This window comes from Myotis lucifugus, unplaced genomic scaffold (assembly GCF_000147115.1).
Source record: "Myotis lucifugus unplaced genomic scaffold, Myoluc2.0 scaffold_12, whole genome shotgun sequence".
In the NCBI taxonomy this organism is placed as follows: Eukaryota; Metazoa; Chordata; class Mammalia; order Chiroptera; family Vespertilionidae; genus Myotis; species Myotis lucifugus.
The window spans coordinates 9,201,064-9,222,079 of NW_005871060.1; the positions used below are offsets into that span (position 1 = coordinate 9,201,064).

General features: G+C 39.7%; 1 protein-coding gene across 11 annotated transcripts in view; it reads left to right on the forward strand.

The window, feature by feature from the left end:
* Positions 1-21,016, forward strand: part of HERC3 (HECT and RLD domain containing E3 ubiquitin protein ligase 3) — an 81,631-nt gene that overhangs the window by 682 nt on the left and 59,933 nt on the right. For 8 of the 11 annotated variants that reach the window (XR_002828163.1, XR_002828164.1, XM_006084612.1 and 5 more), the window contains exons 2-3: positions 2,067-2,128; positions 7,312-7,566. Coding sequence is in view for 7 of the 11 variants with exons in the window: in XM_006084612.1 (XP_006084674.1) it covers positions 7,341-7,566 (226 nt within the window). In the remaining 4 variants the exon portion in view is untranslated. Of the gene's footprint in view, positions 1-2,066; positions 2,129-7,311; positions 7,567-15,029; positions 15,149-15,448; positions 15,606-21,016 lie in introns of those variants that run through there. The other 3 variants (XM_014452071.2, XM_023750420.1, XM_023750418.1) reach the window with 2 other exon arrangements.

The following is a 21,016-nucleotide window of genomic DNA, read 5'->3' on the forward strand; positions in this document are numbered from 1 at the left end:
CGACGCTTCCCGGCCCCGTGAGAGAGCGGGTGAGGCCTCCGCGTTAGAGGGAACCCCGCGGCCGCGAGGAGTTTGCGCCGGGGACGCAGGGCTCGGCGTCCGCGGTGACAGCGCCCGCGGGGCCGCGGCGCCCGGCACCACCCGCCTCGCGGAGGCCGCGCCCGCCCGTCTGCCGGAGTCCGCCTCCTGGGCGGAGTTGGGGCGAGGGTGTGTGTGCGGACACGTGCGCGCGGGAGTGTGTGTGTGTGTGTGTGTGGACACGTACGTGTGCGGGGGTGCCAGGAGCTGGGAGCTTTGGGGGCAGGTGGCGCTTTTATTGGTAAAGGTGTGGCGTGGGCAAACCAGGACGTGGAGCGTGTGTAGCCCTGAACCAGAGAGGCCAGGGAGTGCGGTGGAGACGCCTAGCGCTACTGTGCCTGGGTTGGGGTGGGTGCCCCGTGGGCCCTGCGGAGTATGCGTTTGAACTTGGCTCCTAGTTACTAGGATGGCGAACCTATGACACGCGTGTCAGAGGTGACACGAGAACTCATTTTTTTGGTTGATTTTTCTTCGTTAAATGGCATTTAAATATATAAAATAAATATCAAAAATATAAGTCTTTGTTTTACTATGGTTGCAAATATCAAAAAATTTCTATATGTGACACGGCACCAGAGTTAAGTTAGGGTTTTTCAAAATGCTGACACGCCGAGCTCAAAAGGTTCGCCATCAGCTCGCTGTCTCTGGCTGTTTTCTGATGACCTGCTTCTTTAGCTTTTAAATCAGCCCCAGTAGGAAGTACCTTAAATTCAGAGCGAAGCCTGGCAGGATTTCTGCTTGCAATCGTCACACACGAAACGCTTTAGGAAGGACAATTCAAGAGCTCTTCCATTTTTGTGTGTGTGTGTGTCTTCTGGCTCTTTCCACAAATAGGAGGCTATTTCTAGAGCCTTGCATTTGGTGATTTGATAACATCAAGTGAGCTGATTTTTAACTCCAGGCTGAGGAGGAAGAAAAATGAAATAAAATGAGGATTTAACAGCCTTTTTAAATGAAGTGACTAGATGGAGAGGATCTTGTTTTAGTAGGCAGATTACTGTGTCGCTCTCTTTTTGTACTTTACCCTGGGGGAAGGGGGATGGCATTATAAATAAGAAAAGGGGAGTAATATAGGTACCCCCTCCTTTAAAGCAAAATAAATTACACATCATTGTTTGACCACAGTGAGCTGGGAACCTTCTGGAGAAAGTGTTCAGAAATCAGGGAGGAAGGTTTGAAACCTCTTCGGAAAAATACCTCTTTTGGCTTGGAAAAAAAATGATTGATTAACATCCAGTTTTTGCTTGTTCAAAAAGTATACAGTTGGGTTTGTATTTTTTTTTAAAACAAACACAATCTAAAATGTTCCAAATGGTGTGGTTGGAACCACTGGTTATGGCATTTCATTCTGAGTAACAGACTTCTTAAGATTTGCATAATAATTAAAAAAATTTAATACACAGAGTTGCACCCCTTACTGGAGATACAAGATAGTTTTGCATCAGTTTAAGAAATAAAAGTAATATTCTCCAAAGTGAATGGGATTTTCTACATAAGATAGAAATAAAGTTATGATGATAATATCTTAAAATCAGGAGGGACTTTTTCTTTTGAGAGACTAAAGGTGCCTCAGTCTTACCTTGTTTTCTATGATAGAGGATATGGTGTTGGAAGGAAGGGAAGATACCAGAAAGTCTTCAAAACCAGTTGTGGCAAAATAAGCTATAATGTGTGTGATACATGGAAAACATGGAAGAAAATAGACAAAATTGAATTATAGTTTCAAAATTTCTCTTTTTAACCTAAATGGGAGATTTAAAGATAATTTCATTTTTATTTTAGTATCTGCTATAAATGTTAGGAATTTTTAAAGGTGCTACCTATGTCTCTAGTTCACTTTTAGAGATGATAGCTTCATAAGTTGGTTAGAGGTTCTTGTTTGTATTTAACAGTCTTGAGATGCCGTGTTTGGGGAATATTTGTTTTCAATAACATGAAGGTATTTTGTAGAGTTCCATACTAATGCTTTTTATTTCTTTAACTTGCAGATCTGCAGGGTGAGGGGTAACCATTCTGGCTCCTTGTCCAAATGCCAAGTGTGTGACCTGTGGTGAGTTACTTTGATTTCTCTGACCCTCAGTTTCCTCATCTTGTACATTGAGATAATATCTACTTTACAGAATTAATAAGAGGATTCAACAAGATCATCTATATAAAGAACTCAAGTTACCACAGTTGCCTAGAGAGGGACCTTATCAAATCCTTAATGACTTTCCTTTGCTGTGATGTAGTGAAGAGAACTGGGTGAGCCCAGGAGGTAGGAGACCTAGTTTCCAGTCTCTTCTTCATCCACTTATTTCTCAGAGGACCAAGGTTACTTGGCCATGGAAGGCCTCAGCTGCCATTAAAATGAAGTTAGGAATGTAAGTCTCTTGCCTAAAGGTTAGATTAAGTGGACATTTAAGGTATCCTTAATACGGTGATCTCTTTTGTGCTATACCTCTGCCCCTTTTAGACATGTTCTACATTTAGAAATAGAACTTGCTGATGTCAGCGACATGTATTTTTCTGTGTGAACCAGTAAGTGAACTAGTTTTTTGTTTAAAATATATTTTTATTGATTTCAGAGAGTAAGGGAGAGGGAGAGAGAATCAACGATGAGAGAGAATCATTGATCGGCTGCCTCTTGCATGCCCCACACTGGGGATCGAGCCCACAACCCGGGGCATGTGCCCTAACTGGGAATTGAACTGTGACCTCCTGGTTCATAGGTCAATGCTCAATCACTGAACCACACTGGCCGGGCGTGAACTAGTTTTATTGTAAGTCAGGGTAGACATGGAAAAAAGTCTGGCTAACTCTGTTGAGATTGCTTCACTTACCCTTCCCATCTCTGGCTAGCTTAGGTCTGGTTACCTATAAGTTGGAATCCTACTGTTGTCACTTCACTGCTTATTTACATGTTCTTGGGCAAGTGACCTAACCTTGCTAAGCGTTGAGGTTATTGTACAGGGCAAATTAAATAATCTGTGTAAAGATTTTAGCACAGACTCAGATGCACAGTAATAGTAGATATTACTTTTTCTTTATTCAGCAACTATTTATTGAGCTCTTACTATGTGCCAGGCACTATTCTAGTCTTTAGGGATAGAGAAATGAACAAAAGTGAGTAAGAAAAAAATGGGTGGGAGTACCCAGGATAGCAAATGCCAGGTGAAGAACAGTGCTAAAACTGGATCTTTAAATTCATGGACTCCATTAGCTACTAGATATAGGAGTTCTACCAGAGTGTACTTTTAGGTGAAAGCTGCATTAATGGCTGGTTTCTCTTCAGTGCACTGAACTTTTCTCCTGAAAGATGATTTTCTTGCCTCCTGCTACAGTTTTGGCAAAGTGTCTTGATGACATAGACCAGATTTTCTATTAGGGTTAATAATCCATGTATAGGAATACAGCTTATCTGTGGTTGTCATTTAGCTACTTCTCTTAGTAATTTTTATTTGACTGCTTGAAGATTGCATTACTGTAACTCAGGTGGGAAGGATTTTGAACAATAGTCCTATTTGTCGTTTTTCATAAATGGTTTCTATTAGTCAGTTAAAGATGAGGCCATACTTAAGGCTTGCAATTGTCTAAAGCTCTCAGAGTGTAGCTGATCCTCAAGGACTGATTCATGCTAAACAAATTTATAAGAAGCTGATAGATCCAGGATGTTGAATTAATAATAAGAAGTAGAAATGCTAAGAAGCCTGAGATGCTTTGGTCAGCTGGTCATGGTGTTCTTTCTACATAGTAGGATCTGCCTTGGAAAACAAGTTACTTAAGGTTGCTTAATTACTCATGGAATCTAAGCAAGGCAAGTGGCTAGGTGAATTTAAAGACTAATTATAGTACTTCAGTTCTATGCTTGGGGGACATTTTTTTCTTTTTCTTCTTTATTTTTTTTTAATTTTTAATTTTTTTTGTTATTTTCTGCTTGGGGGACATTTTAAACAGCAAAGTTACCAGCAAAAAATATAAAAATGTGAAAAATGTGGCACTAAATAGACTGCAAAAAGACCACTTTTGAGAGTCAAAACAAGAAGGCAGAGCATCATCTTATTTGACTCCAACTGGGAACATGTGCACAGGATGTGCATAGTTCAAATTTTTCATCTCTTTGCACATGTCTGGGAATGATTGCTAAAATGTTCTGAGCACTGATTTTGGGGTTACAAACAAATTTTAGTGAGTAGGCAAATTCACAAGCATAGAATTGCAAATAATGAAGAACAACTGTACTTAGGGATAGTGAAGGTGGTGGTGCTGGGCATTTTTGTTTAGTATGAATAAAGCTGCTGTGAGCATTATTTATAGATTTTTAGATTATTGATTTTTAGAGAGGGAGGGAGAGAGGCAGACAGACATTGATATGAGAGAGAAACATGATTGGTTGCCTCCTGCATGTTTCCCAACTAATGATAGACCAAAACCTGGGAATCGAACCCGAGACCTTTTGGTGTATGAGACAACACTCCAGTCAACTGAGTCACTCCTGGCCAGGGCTGTTTATAGATTTTTGTGTAGACAAACAATCATAGCTTCTTAATACCATATTTTTAGACACATTGTACTTGGCTGGTTAAGGGGATGGCTTAATGGTACAGCTGCCTAATCTTATTCATTATCTCCTAATTCTGGCTACTTTCCCTCTAGAGGGCAACTTTATTTTCAGGTTTCCAGGACATCCTGTATTGTATACTGACTATAATTTAGTCATTCTGCAAGTATTTTTGTGGTTTTTGCTCCTGTAGGTGACATATAAATCTACTTGGGTGGCATTGTAGTCCACTGGGTAAGACTGTGGACATTGGCTTAAGATTCATAGCCTGGTTCTGGCTCTTTTCGGCTGTGTGACCTTAGGCATGCTTGTTAATCTCTCTGAGCCTTGCTTTCTCTAAAAATAGTACTTATGGCACAGGGTTGGTGTGAAGATGAAATTAGATAATGAAATAAAATGCTTATTAGCACAGTGAATGATGTATAGTAAGTACTATGAGTTACTTATGTAACTATTAGTAAGAGAAGACATGCTCATGAAACATTGAAAATTAAGGAAGACATTAGTATGTGTACAGCAATTTAGCAAATTGGGAAAATAAAATTATGAAAAGATTATGTGATCTTGCTGGTCTTTTAAAATGTATGTATCTTCCCCCTCAATCCTCCGCTGCCTCATTTTATCATTTTATCTTGTCTCCCTTTGTAGTTAACTCAAAGAATAACATTGAAGCTTAAATTTTTTTTTTTTTTTTAGTTCTAGTGTCTAGACAAATAAAAATCTTAAGAAGCAGAACTTTCTGGTTAAGACAGCAAATTGAGATTCAGTTTTATATTTTTTCCATGGCTTTTTTGAAAGAGTTCAAAGAGTAAATCAGATAGCATTGCCATAGGTCACTAAATAAATGTTCCATTGTATAGAAAAACTACATTTTGCTTATTCATTTTTCAGTTGATGGATGTCTGAGTTATTTCTACCTTTTCGTAACATGAGTGAATAATGCTGTTATGAACATTTGTGTACATGTTTTTGTGTGGATGTATTTATGCTTTTAGTTCTTTTTTTCCTATTTAAATTTTAAAAATTTATTTTTTGATTACAGTTGACATACAATATTATATTAGTTTCAGGGATACAGCATAGTGATTAGACATTTATATAGCTTATGAAGTGATCACCTCATTAAGTCTAGTATCTACCTAGTATCATACATAGTTATTAAAATATTATTGACTACATTCCCTATGCTGTACTTTACATCTCTGTGACTATTTTTAGATCTTGAAATTTGTACATTTTAATCCCTTTCACCTTTTTTGCCCATCCCCCCAACAACCCTCCCATCTGGAGACCGTCGATTTATTCTCTGTATTTATGAGTTTGTTTCTGTTTTGTCTGTTCATTTTATATTTTAGATTCCACATATAAATGAAATCATATGGTATTTGTCTTTCTCTGTCAATTTGCAGTTCTCTTGGATATATAGCTAGCAGTAAAATTGCTGGATAATATGGTAACTCTATGTTTAGCCTTTTTAGGAACTGCCAGACTGTTTTCCAAAGCACCTGTGCTATATTACATTCCCATCAGCAATGTAAGAGAGCTCCACTTACTCCACATCCTCACTCACACTTGTTATTATCTGTCCTTTTTTATTGTAACCATCCTAGAGGGTGTGAACTGATAGAGATGAAATTTGTCTTTGTTTGTATGAAAGGAAAGCATGAATTTTTAATAATTATTTTTTGGGGGGGAGGAGCATAAATTTTTAAAAGTAGTGAGACTTTGGACTAGAGTCAGCAGTAATCAATCAACTAAAAGTTGATTAAATACCTGCTAGATTGAAGAGGTATATGTTATACTGTGGTCCCTGATTAAGGCAATTAAAATCTGGCTGAGGAGTTATGATACAGAGAAAGTTTTTCCTGTTCTTTTTTTTTTTTTTTTAAATATATTTTATTGATTTCAGAGAGGAAGGGAAAGAGAGAGAGAAACATCAATGATGAGAGCAAATCATTGATTGCCTGCCTCCTGCACGGGTTCGAATCTGCAACCCAGGCATGTGCCCTGACTGGGAATCGAACCGTGACCTCCTGGTTCATAGGTCGAGGCTCAATCACTGAGCCACACGACAGGCCAGAGAAAGTTTTTAATCAGGGTCGGAGGGATGCAGATTGATGGTGGCTAGAATGGTCTCCAGAGGCCCTTGAGTAGGATATGAAGCTTGACTCAGATCCAGAAGGATGTGTAAGAGGAAAGAGAAGTAACATTTTTTACCCATTTCTCATTTTTGTTGCAAGTGGTGAATTACTGTCCAAGCTAACAATAGGCTATTGAAAGGAGCTCACAAATTTTTAAAATTTAAATAAGTAGAAAACTCAAAGGAAAAGTGCAGTGAGAAAGAACAAGGTGAAGTCATGAGGGTAATTTCAAAGCTGTTGTACCATATGATTTGCAGAGATTGTTTTAGCAGTGCTCCTGTACTCAAGTGTTCCTCATCAGTGACCTGAAAACTATATTCTGTATTCACAATTCATTTACACAAATTTTGTTTAGAAATGTTCTTTAAAATCTTACTAAAACACAAAAGTGGCATTATTATTATTATAACATGACTGCTTTCAACACTACTAGTAAGTAAAGTATTGAAGAATATTAGAGGTTATTTTTAAAAATTGATTACATTTATTATTACTCAATGTGATTTCCTCTGACCTATTTTTTAAAACCTTTTTTACAAAATGTTTTTCTAGGCTACATGATCCCCTGAAGGATAAGAACAATGTTATGTTGGGGATATTGGTCTCTGGGCCAACCTGGAATCAGCACTAACCTACAAGGAATTGTGGCCGAGCCACAAGTGTGTGGATTTATATCAGACAGAAGTGTCAAGGAAGTAGCCTGTGGAGGAAACCACTCCGTGTTCCTGCTGGAGGATGGAGAGGTTTACACCTGCGGCTTGAACACCAAGGGGCAGCTGGGCCATGAGAGGGAAGGAAACAAGCCAGGTGAGTGCACCTTGTCTGCCTTGATGACAGGTGAGAAAGGCTGGGGAATGGGAGAGTGCTGGTGGAAGATCTTCTCAGCAGGTGTTTATCTTTCAGGGAGGCTCTTTGAATGGTGTAGGATCCCCTTCTGTGTGGAACTTTTGTGTCTCATTCAAGCCTTTTGATGGAAAACCAGACATTTCCTTTCCGTCTTTTTTTGTTGTTGATGTTAATCCTCACCTGAGGATATTTTTCCATTGATTTTTATAGAGAGTGGAAGGGAGGGGGAGAGACAGAGAGAGAAACATCAATGTGAGAGAGACACATTGATTGGTTGCCTCCCGCATGTGCCCTGACCAGGGCCGGGCATCAGGCTGCAACTGGTATGTGCCCTTGACTGGAATCAAACCCAGGACCCTTCAGTCCGTAGGCTGACACTCTATCCCAGTGTTGGCGAACCTATGACACGCTTGTCAGAGGTGACACACGAACTCATTTTTTTGGTTGGTTTTTTCTTTGTTAAATGGCATTTAAATATATAAAATAAATATCAAAAATATAAATCTTTGTTTTACTATGGTTGCAAATATCAAAAGATTTCTATATGTGACACGGCACCAGAGTTAAGTTAGGGTTTTTCAAAATGCTGACACGCCGAGCTCAAAAGGTTTGCCATCACTGCTCTATCCACTGAACCAAACCAGCTAGGGCTCCTTTTCATCTTATCAGACAACATATGTTGTATCAGTTACCAGGGGAGGGAAGTTGACTAGTTGGTTTAGAGTTAGAGAAATAGATTTTTCTCCCATAATTGAATGCTAACACATTGTGATTATTTTGTGAATAGGTAATCCTCATACAATCTATATCAGAAGCATTTCCCTCTAATTTTTCCTCCAAAGTGCCTATTCATTTATTTCTGCAACATGCTTTTGTTAAGCAATTTGGGCTAAGTACTATGCTTGGTGTTTTGAGTAGAAAGTGAATGAGTTAGTAATGATTTGGTTCCAGGGAACCCGTGTGCAGGAATGTGTGAGGTAAGTTGGAAAACATGCTGGGGGATTAAAGGAGAGGGATTCATTTCTCCTTTGGAGGTCAATCAAGTAGGAAGCAGGAGTAGGACTTCAGCAAGTGTGTGTGTATGTTTATTGCACACACCTGGGTGTACCTAGTGATTAAAGGCATGGGTATGATGGTGCAATCTTGTTCAGGGAATGTCGAATAGTTTGGTGAGACTGTTGATGGAGGGTGAGAGAGGAGAAGTTGGAAAGGTAGAGGGCTGATTAGATTCCTTAAGTTTTAGGGTCTTTCATTTATTGATAACAGGTGCTGTGTGTATTTAAAGTCCATTGGTTTAAGTTCTTTTTCCTTCCATTTTTTTTTTTGTCTAAAGGATCTAAGTTTGACCTTCAGTATGTGTTTATATAGCATAGATCTATCTATAAGGTACTTTCTTAGTCTTGGATTTCAGCTACATTTAGAGGTGTGGTGATACTTGAATGAGTCTCCTTTTGGTGAGAAATGATAAGATAGGGTCTTAAATTATGACCATACTGTATTTTTCATATTAGCATGGCATGTGTCATTTTCTTTGTTATTTGCTGACTTTTTTATTTAATCCAAATGAAATGAAGATACTGAAGCTTCATTAAAGGACAGTCTTGTTTTTTTTTTCTAGGTGATTTTACTTTTTTGTGTTTATTTAGGCAAATCATTTTGGTGTCAGGAGGAGCTAATTTTTTCTGTGACACTGGCTCCCTCTTTTCTCATATTTATTTCCTCCCGTAACAAGTGGCTACATTCTGTAGTTGCCCTCCCCAAATATCAGTGTTAACATTTCATCAATTTTATGTTGCCCACTGGATAAAGGGCTGCAGGGCTGCTCTTATGTAGAATTATTAAGTATGTGAACTGTGATTTATGGGCTTTCCCCCCATTCTTTGCCTCTAGGTTCCCTCTTGGGAACCCTCCCTGCCATATCCTACCAGGCCTGTTCACCCAATGTCCTAAACAGTTGTTTCTGGACTTGTGGCCCTTGGACTCTTGGGATTTCAAGGAAGTGGTTTGTAGCATGGTCCATATGTGCACCTTTATATATACAATGCACCTGATACTACAGTTTTTCAAATGTGAGTAGATCATGTTTTTAACTAAAATAAGAATTCAGTTAACAGTGTCACCAATTCATAAATTGAGTTAGTAATTCCTATTCATTATATTTTACCAATTAATATAATACAGAAGTGTAATATAGAATTATTATGGAGGCGGCAGGAAGGTTTTTTACTTTTAAAAATGTTTTTCATATTAGAAGAGAGTAAAAGCCACGGTCATCTTTTCTCTCCTCCTGTTAAAACTCACCCGTGTCTTACATTAATCTCCTGCTCTTGCTCTGTTTCCCCAGGTGAGAGTCAGTGTCTAACAACTCAGGCTTACAGAGGGGTCAGTGGCAGGTCACAGCCCAACATCATGCTCCTTCTTTTGGGAATATCTACATTCCATCAGGGCTTAGAGATCCTTTAGGCCCATTTCACACCAGTGACCCCTGAAGGACTTGTATTCACCCTGACCAGCCTTTGAAGGGAGTATTTTGGGGACCAGGAGGAGGTCTTTCCATTACTCCTATAGAGACAACATGGTTAGGGTGAATTCTGGAGTCAGACAAACCTAGTGGAGGCATTACCGTGCTCTGATTCTGTATTTTAGAGCCTCAATTCCCTTTCCTATAAAAAGAGGAGACTTCGGTTCTAGTGTAGCTCTTGAAGTAGTTTCAAATGATAAAGAAGACTCCACAAAGCTAACTGTAGCCTGGGAAGTCTGCCCTCCTGTCTGTTTTCTCTGTGACTGTGCCTTCGGTCAGGCAGCGTCCCAGCAGAGCTGGTCGCTCAGGATGACTCAGGGCACACCTTTGCCTTAGAACCTGGGGTGAGAAGATCGAACTTGGGGTGGCAGGTGAGAAAGGAAACAAAATCCTGTAATCCCACAATGCCAAAGATCTGTGGAAGGCACTGTGGTGAATACATCTGAGTGCAATGTGACATTCTACCAGTGGAGCCTCCTGCCACCAGCTTCATGGAGCTAGTGGTGGGTGGTTTGTGGGCCTCTAGGAGTGAGGAGCAGCTACTCTGCTTCTGCCTGTACGTTGGGTCAGGCCAGTTCTCTCTGTAGTAAAGCCTGAGTGATTGCAATAGACTTGAGCTAGAGGTATGCCAAGAAGTCCTTTGGGTTCAACCACAGAATCCAGCCGATGTTTATAACAAAAATTTCAAATAAACAAGGTTCTAGTGTAAATTACAATAGATTCCAGAAATTTCTGTTGTTGGTGAAGCTTGCCTGTTAATTATAAACTCCATAGCAGCCTTGGAATAGTTCCTCTTTGAATGGAAAGATTATGTGGGTGAGCACTTCCCTCTCTCTCTTTTTTAAAATATATTTTTACTGATTTCAGAGGGAAGGGAGAGGGAGAGAGATAGAAACGTCAGTGATGAGAGAGAAACATTTATTGGCTGCCTCCTGCATGTCCCCCACTGGGGATCGAGCCCACAACCCGGCCATGTGCCCTTGACCGGAATTGAACCCAGGACCCTTCAGTCCACAGACCGACGCTCTATCCACTGAGCCAAACTGGTTAGGGCCCTCTCTTCTAACTTTTTCATTGGTAGGTATGTTCTAAATCTGGGTACCATTTGGGTTTATTTTTAATGGGTGGGAAAAGAAAAAGAGCTTGTTTTCTATATGTGCTTATTGAGAACTGTGACCTGGAGAGCTGCTAGGCGTGGAGGTGGTGACAGACAGACCCTGTTTCAGGTAGCCCGTGCTGGCCCTGGCCCACAGAAATGCTGTCCCCAGGTAACCACTGTGGTATTTGGGGAGGGATCTTGGTAGAAGGCCACCTCCCCAGAGGACATGTTTCTGGGGATAGTGGGCAAGTCTGAGATTTCAAGTTGATGACATTGCCCAGACAAAAGGACTCTGCAGTATGAAGGATTAAAGAGAGTGAGGGGAAGGAAAGGTGGAAGGTGATGGTACAGGCAATGTACCAGGACGAAATTCTTCTATTTGAACATGTGTCTTAAGTCAGTCCTGCCAACTGTCACATATCAGTTTATACTGATATTTTTATTTTTTAATATATTTTTATTGATTTCAGAGAGGAAGGGAGAGGAGAGAAACATCAATGATGAGAAAGAATCATTGATCAGCTAGCTGCCTCCTGTATGCCCCCTGCTGGGGATTGAGCCCGCAACCTGGGCTTGTGCCCTTGACCGGAATTGAACGTGGACCTTTCAGTCTGCAGGCCAGTAGACTAACATTTTTGTGTCAACCCTTTTGGATTCATATCTGAGCAAAACCAGCTAGGGCTATAATGATATTTTATACGTTGTGTCCAACTGGCACAGTTGCAAGGTACACAAATTCATTTTTTGGAAGCATCCTGTACCTGTGACAGAGCAGTGATACAAAGCACTCACAGTGCTTGTATGGTTGTCTTTTTTTTTTTCTCCTTGAAAACATGTAATAGTTTCCAATTGTTTTTATTGCTCCTAAGGCTACTGTGCTTTCCTTGTACTCTCATTTCTCTCCTCAGTACTGCCCCTATGTGACCACCTTCCCTGTGTGGAGGAGAGAAGGCATTTTAAGGGCACATCCAATACTAAAACTCCTGATTATGCAGGCACATATATTTTTCCATTGTGTCAGGCAACTTAGGGTTCTAGCTTAGGTGTCTCCATGACTCATTCATTTGTGCTTTGGCCAAGGGCAGAGACGCCTGTGATTCCCAGAAACATTTTTCGTGGGCAGAATGCCAAACCCCGTCTAAACTCAATGTCCAACTTTAAAAAAAAAAGTGTTGGATTATAATTGTTTTGAATATTTTTCTCTCACATGACTTTTCTCTCTTTATGCTCTCCTTTGTGTTGTGATACATTCTTAACTCTCCCTTCCAAAATCAGGGATGGTTTCATTGATCAGGACATTGTATAATTATTTCTAATTTCTTTATGTTTTTGCTAATGAATTCATCTGATAACTTTGTAAGACATACACTTACAGAGTCGCGTTATAGGAAGAATTATGTCCCTTCCTTTTTAAATAAAGCATGCAAACAAAAACATGACTATTTTCTAAATGATGACATTTTATAAGTGATTAATCTACCTTGGAATATTTTATTAAACTAAAATAGGAACTGGTTGCCTTTAGAGAAAATTGAAAAATTTTACCTCAGTTTACTGTGCTTCTCTTATTCCCACCCAGCCACATTGTCAGCACTAGTCTTCAGCTAAATGGACAGTTTTCCTTTCCCAATATTTACTTGATTTCCCATATTGGGATTAGCATAAACTAATCCTCTGAATTATTGTAAACCTCCTAACCTTTTTTCCTATCTTGAGTAGACAAGAACTGTATTAGCTGCAATTATTTAGTTTAACCTAATTTGACTGTTAAATTTTTAAAAATTCTGCATAGACATCCCAGGAAGCCTTTTCCTAGCAAACCCCAATTTATGAATAGACTAACATTTTTGTGTCAACCCTTTTGGATTCTTATCTATGATTGGTTTCTTTTACTTTCTCCTGAGTTAGTTTCTCTCTTGCAGGTAATTTAATCCAATTCACATTCACATTTTGTAATCAGTCTAATCATTTCCATAATGCCCATCATCATATGTAACAGCTCTTCTGCTGTTTTTTTTTTAAAAAAATATTTTATTAATTTTTTACAGAGAGGAAGGGAGAGATAGAGAGTTAGAAACATCAATGAGAGAGAAACATCGATCAGCTGCCTCCTGCACACCCCCTACTGGGAATGTGCCCGCAACCAAGGTACATGCCCTTGACCCGAATTGAACCTGGGACCCTTCAGTCCGCAGGCCGACACTCAATCCACTGAGCCAAACCGGTTAGGGCTCTCCCGCTGTTTTGATAAATGAGGTTTATAAAGCAGAACATCTCAAAAGCCTTAATTCCCAGAGCTGTGTTCTCTGCTAATCCTGGTAGAAGTAACACTTTGAACTAGTAGCTTATCAGCTTGCTTTCCTGTCACTGAACGACTCAATAACTTTGTTGTTAATCAGCTTTCTGCCAAAAAGCAAACTAGCTGAGCTGAAAGGAAATAGAAGAAATTTTATGACTTCCTGTTATTGAAGTGTTTGTTTCCATAACTCTGATATGAAAGGCAGAAGGTGCCATAGGAAGTGTTCAGATCTCAACACTACACTTGTTAGGGGCACTGTCCCTTCCTCATTAGGAGTGGCAGGTGGTCTGGGAGAGTGTATACCCTTTCTGATGATGATAATAATGGTGGTAATCAAACTGGTTGACTTTTTTGATAGCTGAGTGGACAGCTTTCTGGTCCAGAGGCCTAGGGCAGTGGTCGGCAAACTGCGGCTCGGCAAACTGCGGCTCGCGAGCCACATGCGGCTCTTTGGCCCCTCAAGTGTGGCTCTTCCACAAAATACCGACTTCTGTGCATGAGCCACGAAGTTTCAATCGCACTGTACGTGCACTCTCGCACGTGGTATTTTGTGGAAGAGCCACACTCAAGGGGCCGCAGTTTGCCGACCACTGGCCTAGGGATCAGAAGCAAATGTCATTTAATAGTTTTATTTTCTGGTGTGCTTAATCAAGAGTTATAAGGAATTCTTTATATGGTATTCAGCCTATTTCTCTAAAGATGTTAGAAAATAAATACTTTTTAATGAACAACTCTAATGTGAGGTATTATTTGTGTATTATTTAAAAATTTTTGCAGTATTTTTAAGTAATTAACACAGTGGTTTGTGTTGTGATACATTTGTTAATTGTAAATGTGGTTAACCGCATATGCATATTATAAGCTATCTTGATGTGCTTAGCTTTTTCTTAATTGTTGACATTATTACAAATGTGCTTAGCATTTTTAAGCTGATTAATCCTTATGATAGCCCTGTAAAGTAGGTCAGTATTATTATCCTAGGTATATGTAATGAGAAAAGGAAAAGGAGTTGAGTTTGAGTCTTGCTTAGGTACTGACAGTTTGGTTTTAAAATTCTAGAATTATGTCCATACACATATTTTTAACCTCAGGTTGATTGGCAGAATTAATAGAATTTTTTTTCTTCTTTACCTTATTGGTACCAAGAAAAGTAACTTGTATATAGTGGGCATTTTGGAAAAACAGATTATCCATGTAAGACATACATATATCTTATCTCTACACCATAGTTAACATTGATTCTGGACCCAAATTGCAAAGATAGGAGAAGCAAATACCATAGTATGCACACTAAAGGCTGCTTTGTGATGCTCCTGGTGGACTTGAAGTGGTTCACCAACAATTAGGGGATTTGATATTGCCATAGTTCAGAACATAGAGTGCAATCTGATCCCAGCTGAATTCTGTGAACAGTTACTGTAGGCTTCCAGTTAGCTTTGATGGGTGAATCTTTGGACAGAGATGTAAATAACCTGAAAGAAGGTTTTCCTTTTTGCATTCTGCAGTTGCTTAAGAAGAGATCACTCTGAAGTCTGAACCTATCTGATACCTGCTTTTTTGTTTTTAAATGGGCCTGTATCAGTCAGGATGCTTTCAGCAGCAAGTAACAGAATATAGTACTAAGGTAAATATGGAATAAGTAATGAGTAAAACTTAGGATCTTATATAAGAGGTCTAGAGAGAGATATTTCTAGGATTGGTTAAATCAGGGGCACATCAAGCACCCAGGTGCTTCCTATTTTCCTGTTCTGCCATCTTCACTTCCTTGGGTTTGTTCCCTCAAGGACACCAGGGAATTGTCACAGCTTCAGTCATTGTATCCTCACACAACTGTATTCAAAGGCAGACAGAAAGGGGAGTTTCAAAATGGGGAAAGTTTTCCCAGGAACTCCCAGCATATATCCTCTTTTGTCTCATTGGCCAGGTCCGGGTTACAGGCCACCTGAGAGCAATCATCTTCATGCATAAGTGAAATAAGAATTATCTGATTGGCACAGTCAAGGCTTGTCTGCTAGGTTTGGGGAGGGGCCCAGCATCCCTGACGGTTCTGGTGCAAGAAAGAAGTGGGCGATAGCTGATGGGTAAGCAATGCATAGTGTCTTCCACAAGACCGATTTCATAATTGTGTGCAAATTTGGGTCTTTGACACCTTAAAGTGGAATCATGAGTCTTATTTTTGTTCCATATTATGATCTATAATTTATGAATTCAAACCTTCACATCTGCTTTTAAAACAAAACTAATGGCTGTTATCGTGAGGCAATGACTTTCTCTAGTGTTTATTATATGATATGTGATGTCAAATTGTGTATTTCCTAAGAGTTAGTATATTACTCATGTTTGTATCTTAGTATTAAGTACAATGTGGTAGGCACATAGTGTACAAAAGTGTTAAATAAGTAAAATGTCTCACAGGTTTTATTATTTTGTTACTTTGCCATGTTCTGTATGAGCTTGGTAGATGGCTTGGGTTGGGTAAACACAGATCAGAGTGATCCCATTTTTTAAAAAATTGCTGAATTTTAAGGATGGAGAATAAAAGAGTGACTTGAATGGCAAAAATTGCCATTTATCAGGCTTCACAGAACTAAGAGTGGATTTGGTGTCATGCAGCAGAGCTTCTCCAAAGAGAGCTGTAGTAGACTCGGCAGCTTCAGTTCAGTAAACTCTACCATTAGTTTTATACATTTTTAGAAAGACTGCAAAAATCATGAATTGCCTGAGAACATTTTCTTTAACAAGTGGTATCACCTGGTCCATGAGTCAGTCATTTATTATTAGGGGTCCGCCCTCCTCCCTCCCCCAGCCATTTAACTGTCAAACTTCTATATAATAAAGAGCCAGGGTCGTAACCACTGAAGGCCCACCAGACCAGAAGTTAGTGCTGGGTTGCCATGGCGACCCAGCACTGACTGGGGCAGCTGTGGGCGCCCTGCTCCAGTACTAACTGCCTAGGGCAGTGGTCGGCAAACTCATTAGTCAACAGAGCCAAATATCAACAGTACAACGATTGAAATTTCTTTTGAGAGCCAAATTTTTTAAACTTAAACTATATAGGTAGGTACATTGTTATTAACTTAATTAGGGTACTCCTAAGCTGGCCTTTGCTAAAAAACGTCCTCAATCTGATTGAGGAATGTTCGCTGAGGTTGACCCCTTCGAACTCTCCCATCCACATTCGTCTTGTAGCCAGTCTCATTCAACTCGTGCATGAATCGTGCGCACCTCCCCCCGCGCTGGGTAGGCCCGCCTGCTCCACGTCTCCCATCGCCCGACCGACCAACACCCCCCACTTCTTCTAACGCCACTTCTTCAAAATAGACTCGCCCAGGCCGAAAAACGACTTCTGCGCATGGGCCACGAAGTTTGAATCGCACTGTACGTGCATCCACACGTGGTATTTTGTGGAAGAGCCACACTCAAGGGGCCAAAGAGCCGCATGTGGCTCGCGAGCATCTGTAAACCAAGGAACAAAAGACTAACATTTTATCAGCAAAATGAGGTTAACCATCACAGTGTTGAATACCTAGTGCCACAAAAGGTATTTGACCTTTTAAAATCCATCAGAGCATGTTTCTATTGGTTTTGTTTTCAATAACTCAAGTGAAATCATATCATAATTGAAAACCTTTTCAGCAGTATCTTTTTTTTTAATCCTTACCCGAGGTTATGAGTATTGATTTGAGAGAGGAAGAGAGAGAAAGAGCGAGAGCGAGAGCGAGAGAGAGAGAGAGAGACGGAGAGAGAGATCAATATGAGAGAGAAACATTGGTTGCTTCCCATATGCACCCCTCCCGGGAATCGAACCTGCAATCTTTTGGTGTATGGACAATGCTCCAACCAACTGACCAGGGCACACTGGCCAGGGCAGCAGTTAGTGTTCTAAAGGTCATTGGAATAAGTGTTATCGGATTGCCATAAAGTCTGCATCTATCGATTCTTCAGTATGAAACATTTCTGATCTATAAAATAAACCTAGTGGGAATCAGGAATAGGTGATCTCAGCCAGAGGGGAGCTTCACTGGTGGGGTGGGCAGTTAGGCCTCAGTGAGAAGCCCTAACTGCACAGTAGCATGGTATGTCCTTCTAACGCCAAACAGAAAAGCAACAATGATAAAGGGAAAAAGAGGATGTGAAAGAGTTAGAGGTGTTGACCATCTCGGTAAACCTAATAGTTTTGGGACCCCTTGCAATGTAGTATACATTTCCCCCCGTATATTTATGTCATTGTTCTTTCCCCAAACCCGTTCTGTGAAGGGAAAGGTAGGCCATCAGCTCTTTCACGACTCAGTTTTAGGAATGTTTCTGGCTTCTTTGCATCAACTCTCTAAGGCCAGAAAAGCCTGGAAGAGGACCTGCCATGGGTGTTGCAGGGCTTGTGGATTACCATTTAACTGCCTTGATTTAGGTATTTTGGGTCAGCCCACTGTTTCAGGTTTGTTCAGTTTAAATGAGCCATTCAGTTTGGCAGTGTTCCAGCCAAAGGGAGCTGTTTGGAGAACTTCCTAGGATTGATCATGAGTGTCCAGCCAGGAGAGCTTCAGGCTTTAGTGCCTGGGGCCAAAACCAACCAGTGAAACAAAGCTCTGTGATAGGAAAGACTGGAGGGAGCCAAAAACTTCAAGATAAATGAATCCTTTACTGTTTAGTTTAAGTGGCTACTCTCTGTCCCTTGTTTTGGACTGGCCATGGCAAGGCCAGACCCACGAGTCAAGAAGAAGCTATGCTTTGGGTTTCTTTCACTTTTACTGTTGTTCTCTTCTTTAATGCATTTTTTACTCTGAATTTTGCTCTGTGTAATTTGCATATTTATATAAAATACTAGGGCACTTTGACTTTTTTTAGGCTCTTATGCAGAATTTATTTCTGGTCAAGATTGCATGGCTGCCCAGGTGAGTCAGACATATGATAACGAGGTATTTCTGCCCTCGCTGGTTTGGTTCAGTGGATGGAGAGTTGGCCTGGGGACTGAAGGGTCCCAGGTTCGATTCCCATCAAGGGCACATAACTTTTAAAAATGAGATCATATTATAATACTTCTTTGTAACATTCATTTCCTCTCAGTATCTCATGAATATTTTTCTATGATGATCATGTTCATACTGATCTATATTAGCCTTTTAAAAGACTGCATATTTCAACTTGTAGTGTATAATCCCAATTTACTTCTAATTTTTTTCTGTTAATAGCAGTGCAGTGTACAGTATTTCTTTATGATACATTTATTGAAATTCAACTGTTGTATCAAAGACTATGCAAAACTCTAAAGCTTATGGAATACTGTCAAAATGTCTGCCTTAAAGTTTGTACTGATAGGTAGTATACTAACATTAGGTGTCTACTATTTACTTTATTAGGAGATAAAGGTAGGATTTGTATCATAATTTTAATTTTTCAGTGCTTCATTTTTACCTAAAAGCTAATAAATATGTTATCTCTCTATCCTTTGATTTAATCAAAGACAATTTTTCCATTTACTACAGTTTAAATGGTTAATCAAAAATAGGGACTTTTTACACAGCCTCTTTGAAAAGAAGTGGACTAGCAAGTATTTTGTTGTGATTACACATCAGTTTCCAGTATATATTTTGTGATTTAGTATAGAGAGCTTTTTATTATCTTTTGGGTCAGTCCATGGGTTTTGGCTGCCTTCCAAGGAGGCCAAAGTTAAAATATTTGAGCTCTAAGGAGATAGAATAGTGCTATTGGTTAACTGTAGTAAGTGGTAAAAATTGGGAGGGTTTGGTTTTTATTCTGGATGAGAACAAATGTTTATGAGATAAACATGTAAATTGGTCTCTGCTCCTAGTTCCTGGCACAGAGCTCCATAAAAACCCTCATAATTTCCTAAGTGCTAAGAGCACTATATAAGCATCTCTTGTTCTAATATTTGTTTTTTTATCCCATTCCTGGCACAGAGCTTCTAAAAAACTTGTAAATTCCTAAGTGATAAGAGCACTAAGAGCATCTTTTGTGCTAATGAGGTGATTGGGTGGGCTCCTAGATGGGGGCTGGTCACCAGAAAGACCAAGCAATGGTGAGGGTGAGGGCAGGATGGGGGGGATGAGGGGACATTGGGAGGATAAGGACACATTTGTAATATCTTAATCAATAAAGGGAAAAAAATAAAAATAAAAAAAAGATGAGAATTTTCAGCCCTCGCCTCCCATTCTCCAGAGATGGGAGAGGGGATGCAGCATGTGTATGTGAGCAAGCCTCTTGTAATAAAGGAGACATATAGAAGTGGGGAAACTGGGATTTCTTAACAATGTTCTACTTATATTAGTGGACCTAACACAGATTAATTTATTTTCTAAATGGACCTGTCTTGGTTCTGTCACTTCTGATTGATGCATTTTTTGAAAATGTTTTAGTTTCTCCATTCCCATTGTAAAGGATGATGATGCTTTGAAATATTCATGAACTCTTCCAGTGATTTTGAAATAACCAGTTCGTTTTCTCCTTTTACTAGGAATCATAGTATTTTAATGTCCCTGACTTACTTAGCAGTCATTTGAGACATCTTAATGCTGTTTGCATTTTGGTATTAAAGACTTTATATAGTCAGCAGGTGTTTCCTAGCATTTCTTTAATGTGAGGCAGTGTTCCTGTAGTTTACACTCTAGTTCTTGTAGGTGCCCATGCAGACACTCTGCTGCTGTCATTGTACAGGAAAGGAAAGCTCTGTGAAGGTTAAAGCAGCTGTGGTAACATCTGAGCTGACCTTAGTACTTTGTGCCTGAGCATTAAGATTTCAGTCTTCTTGGAAGGGTTTTGAATTATCAACTGGAGGACTCAGGCATTTGCTATACAAGTTATATATACCGCTGTATCTCCACCACCGACGTCCCTTCTGCTTTTAGGATTCCCTCTCCCAGAGGTGTCAGGTAGTTTCCTAATTTACAGTCTTTCTCTTTTAAAATCCTTTTAAGGCATCATATTATGCACAGTTGGCAAATCTGAGTTCCTGAAAATAACTGAGTCACTACAGCTGGTTTTCTTCTGACTAGTGGCATGCTAATGACTAAAAAAACAGAAATACTTCTTCCCTCCCATTGCCTGTGACAGGCCTCCATATGTTCTAATTCATTTGGTTTCTTGCATCTAAAAGCATACATGGTAAATTTAGATTTATGGCTTTAAGAATAAAATATCCTAAACAGGATTTTAGGAATCAGCGGGACAAGAACATTCATATCATTGGAGTCCTAGCAGAAGAGGAGAAAGAATGTGGTGCTGAAAATAATAATGACTGAAACATTTTCAAACTTGGCAGAAGAGACATAAACCTACAGATTCAAGAAGTCCAGTAAACCCAAGCAAGATAAGGTCAAAGAAATCCACATCCAGACAGGCCAAAATCAAACTTGAAAATTAAAGACAAAGAAAATATTTGAAAGCAGCCAGAAAAAACAACAACATATTACCTACAAGGGGGTGATTATTGAAATGACTGTGAATTCCATCCCAGAAACTATGGAGGCCATAAGCG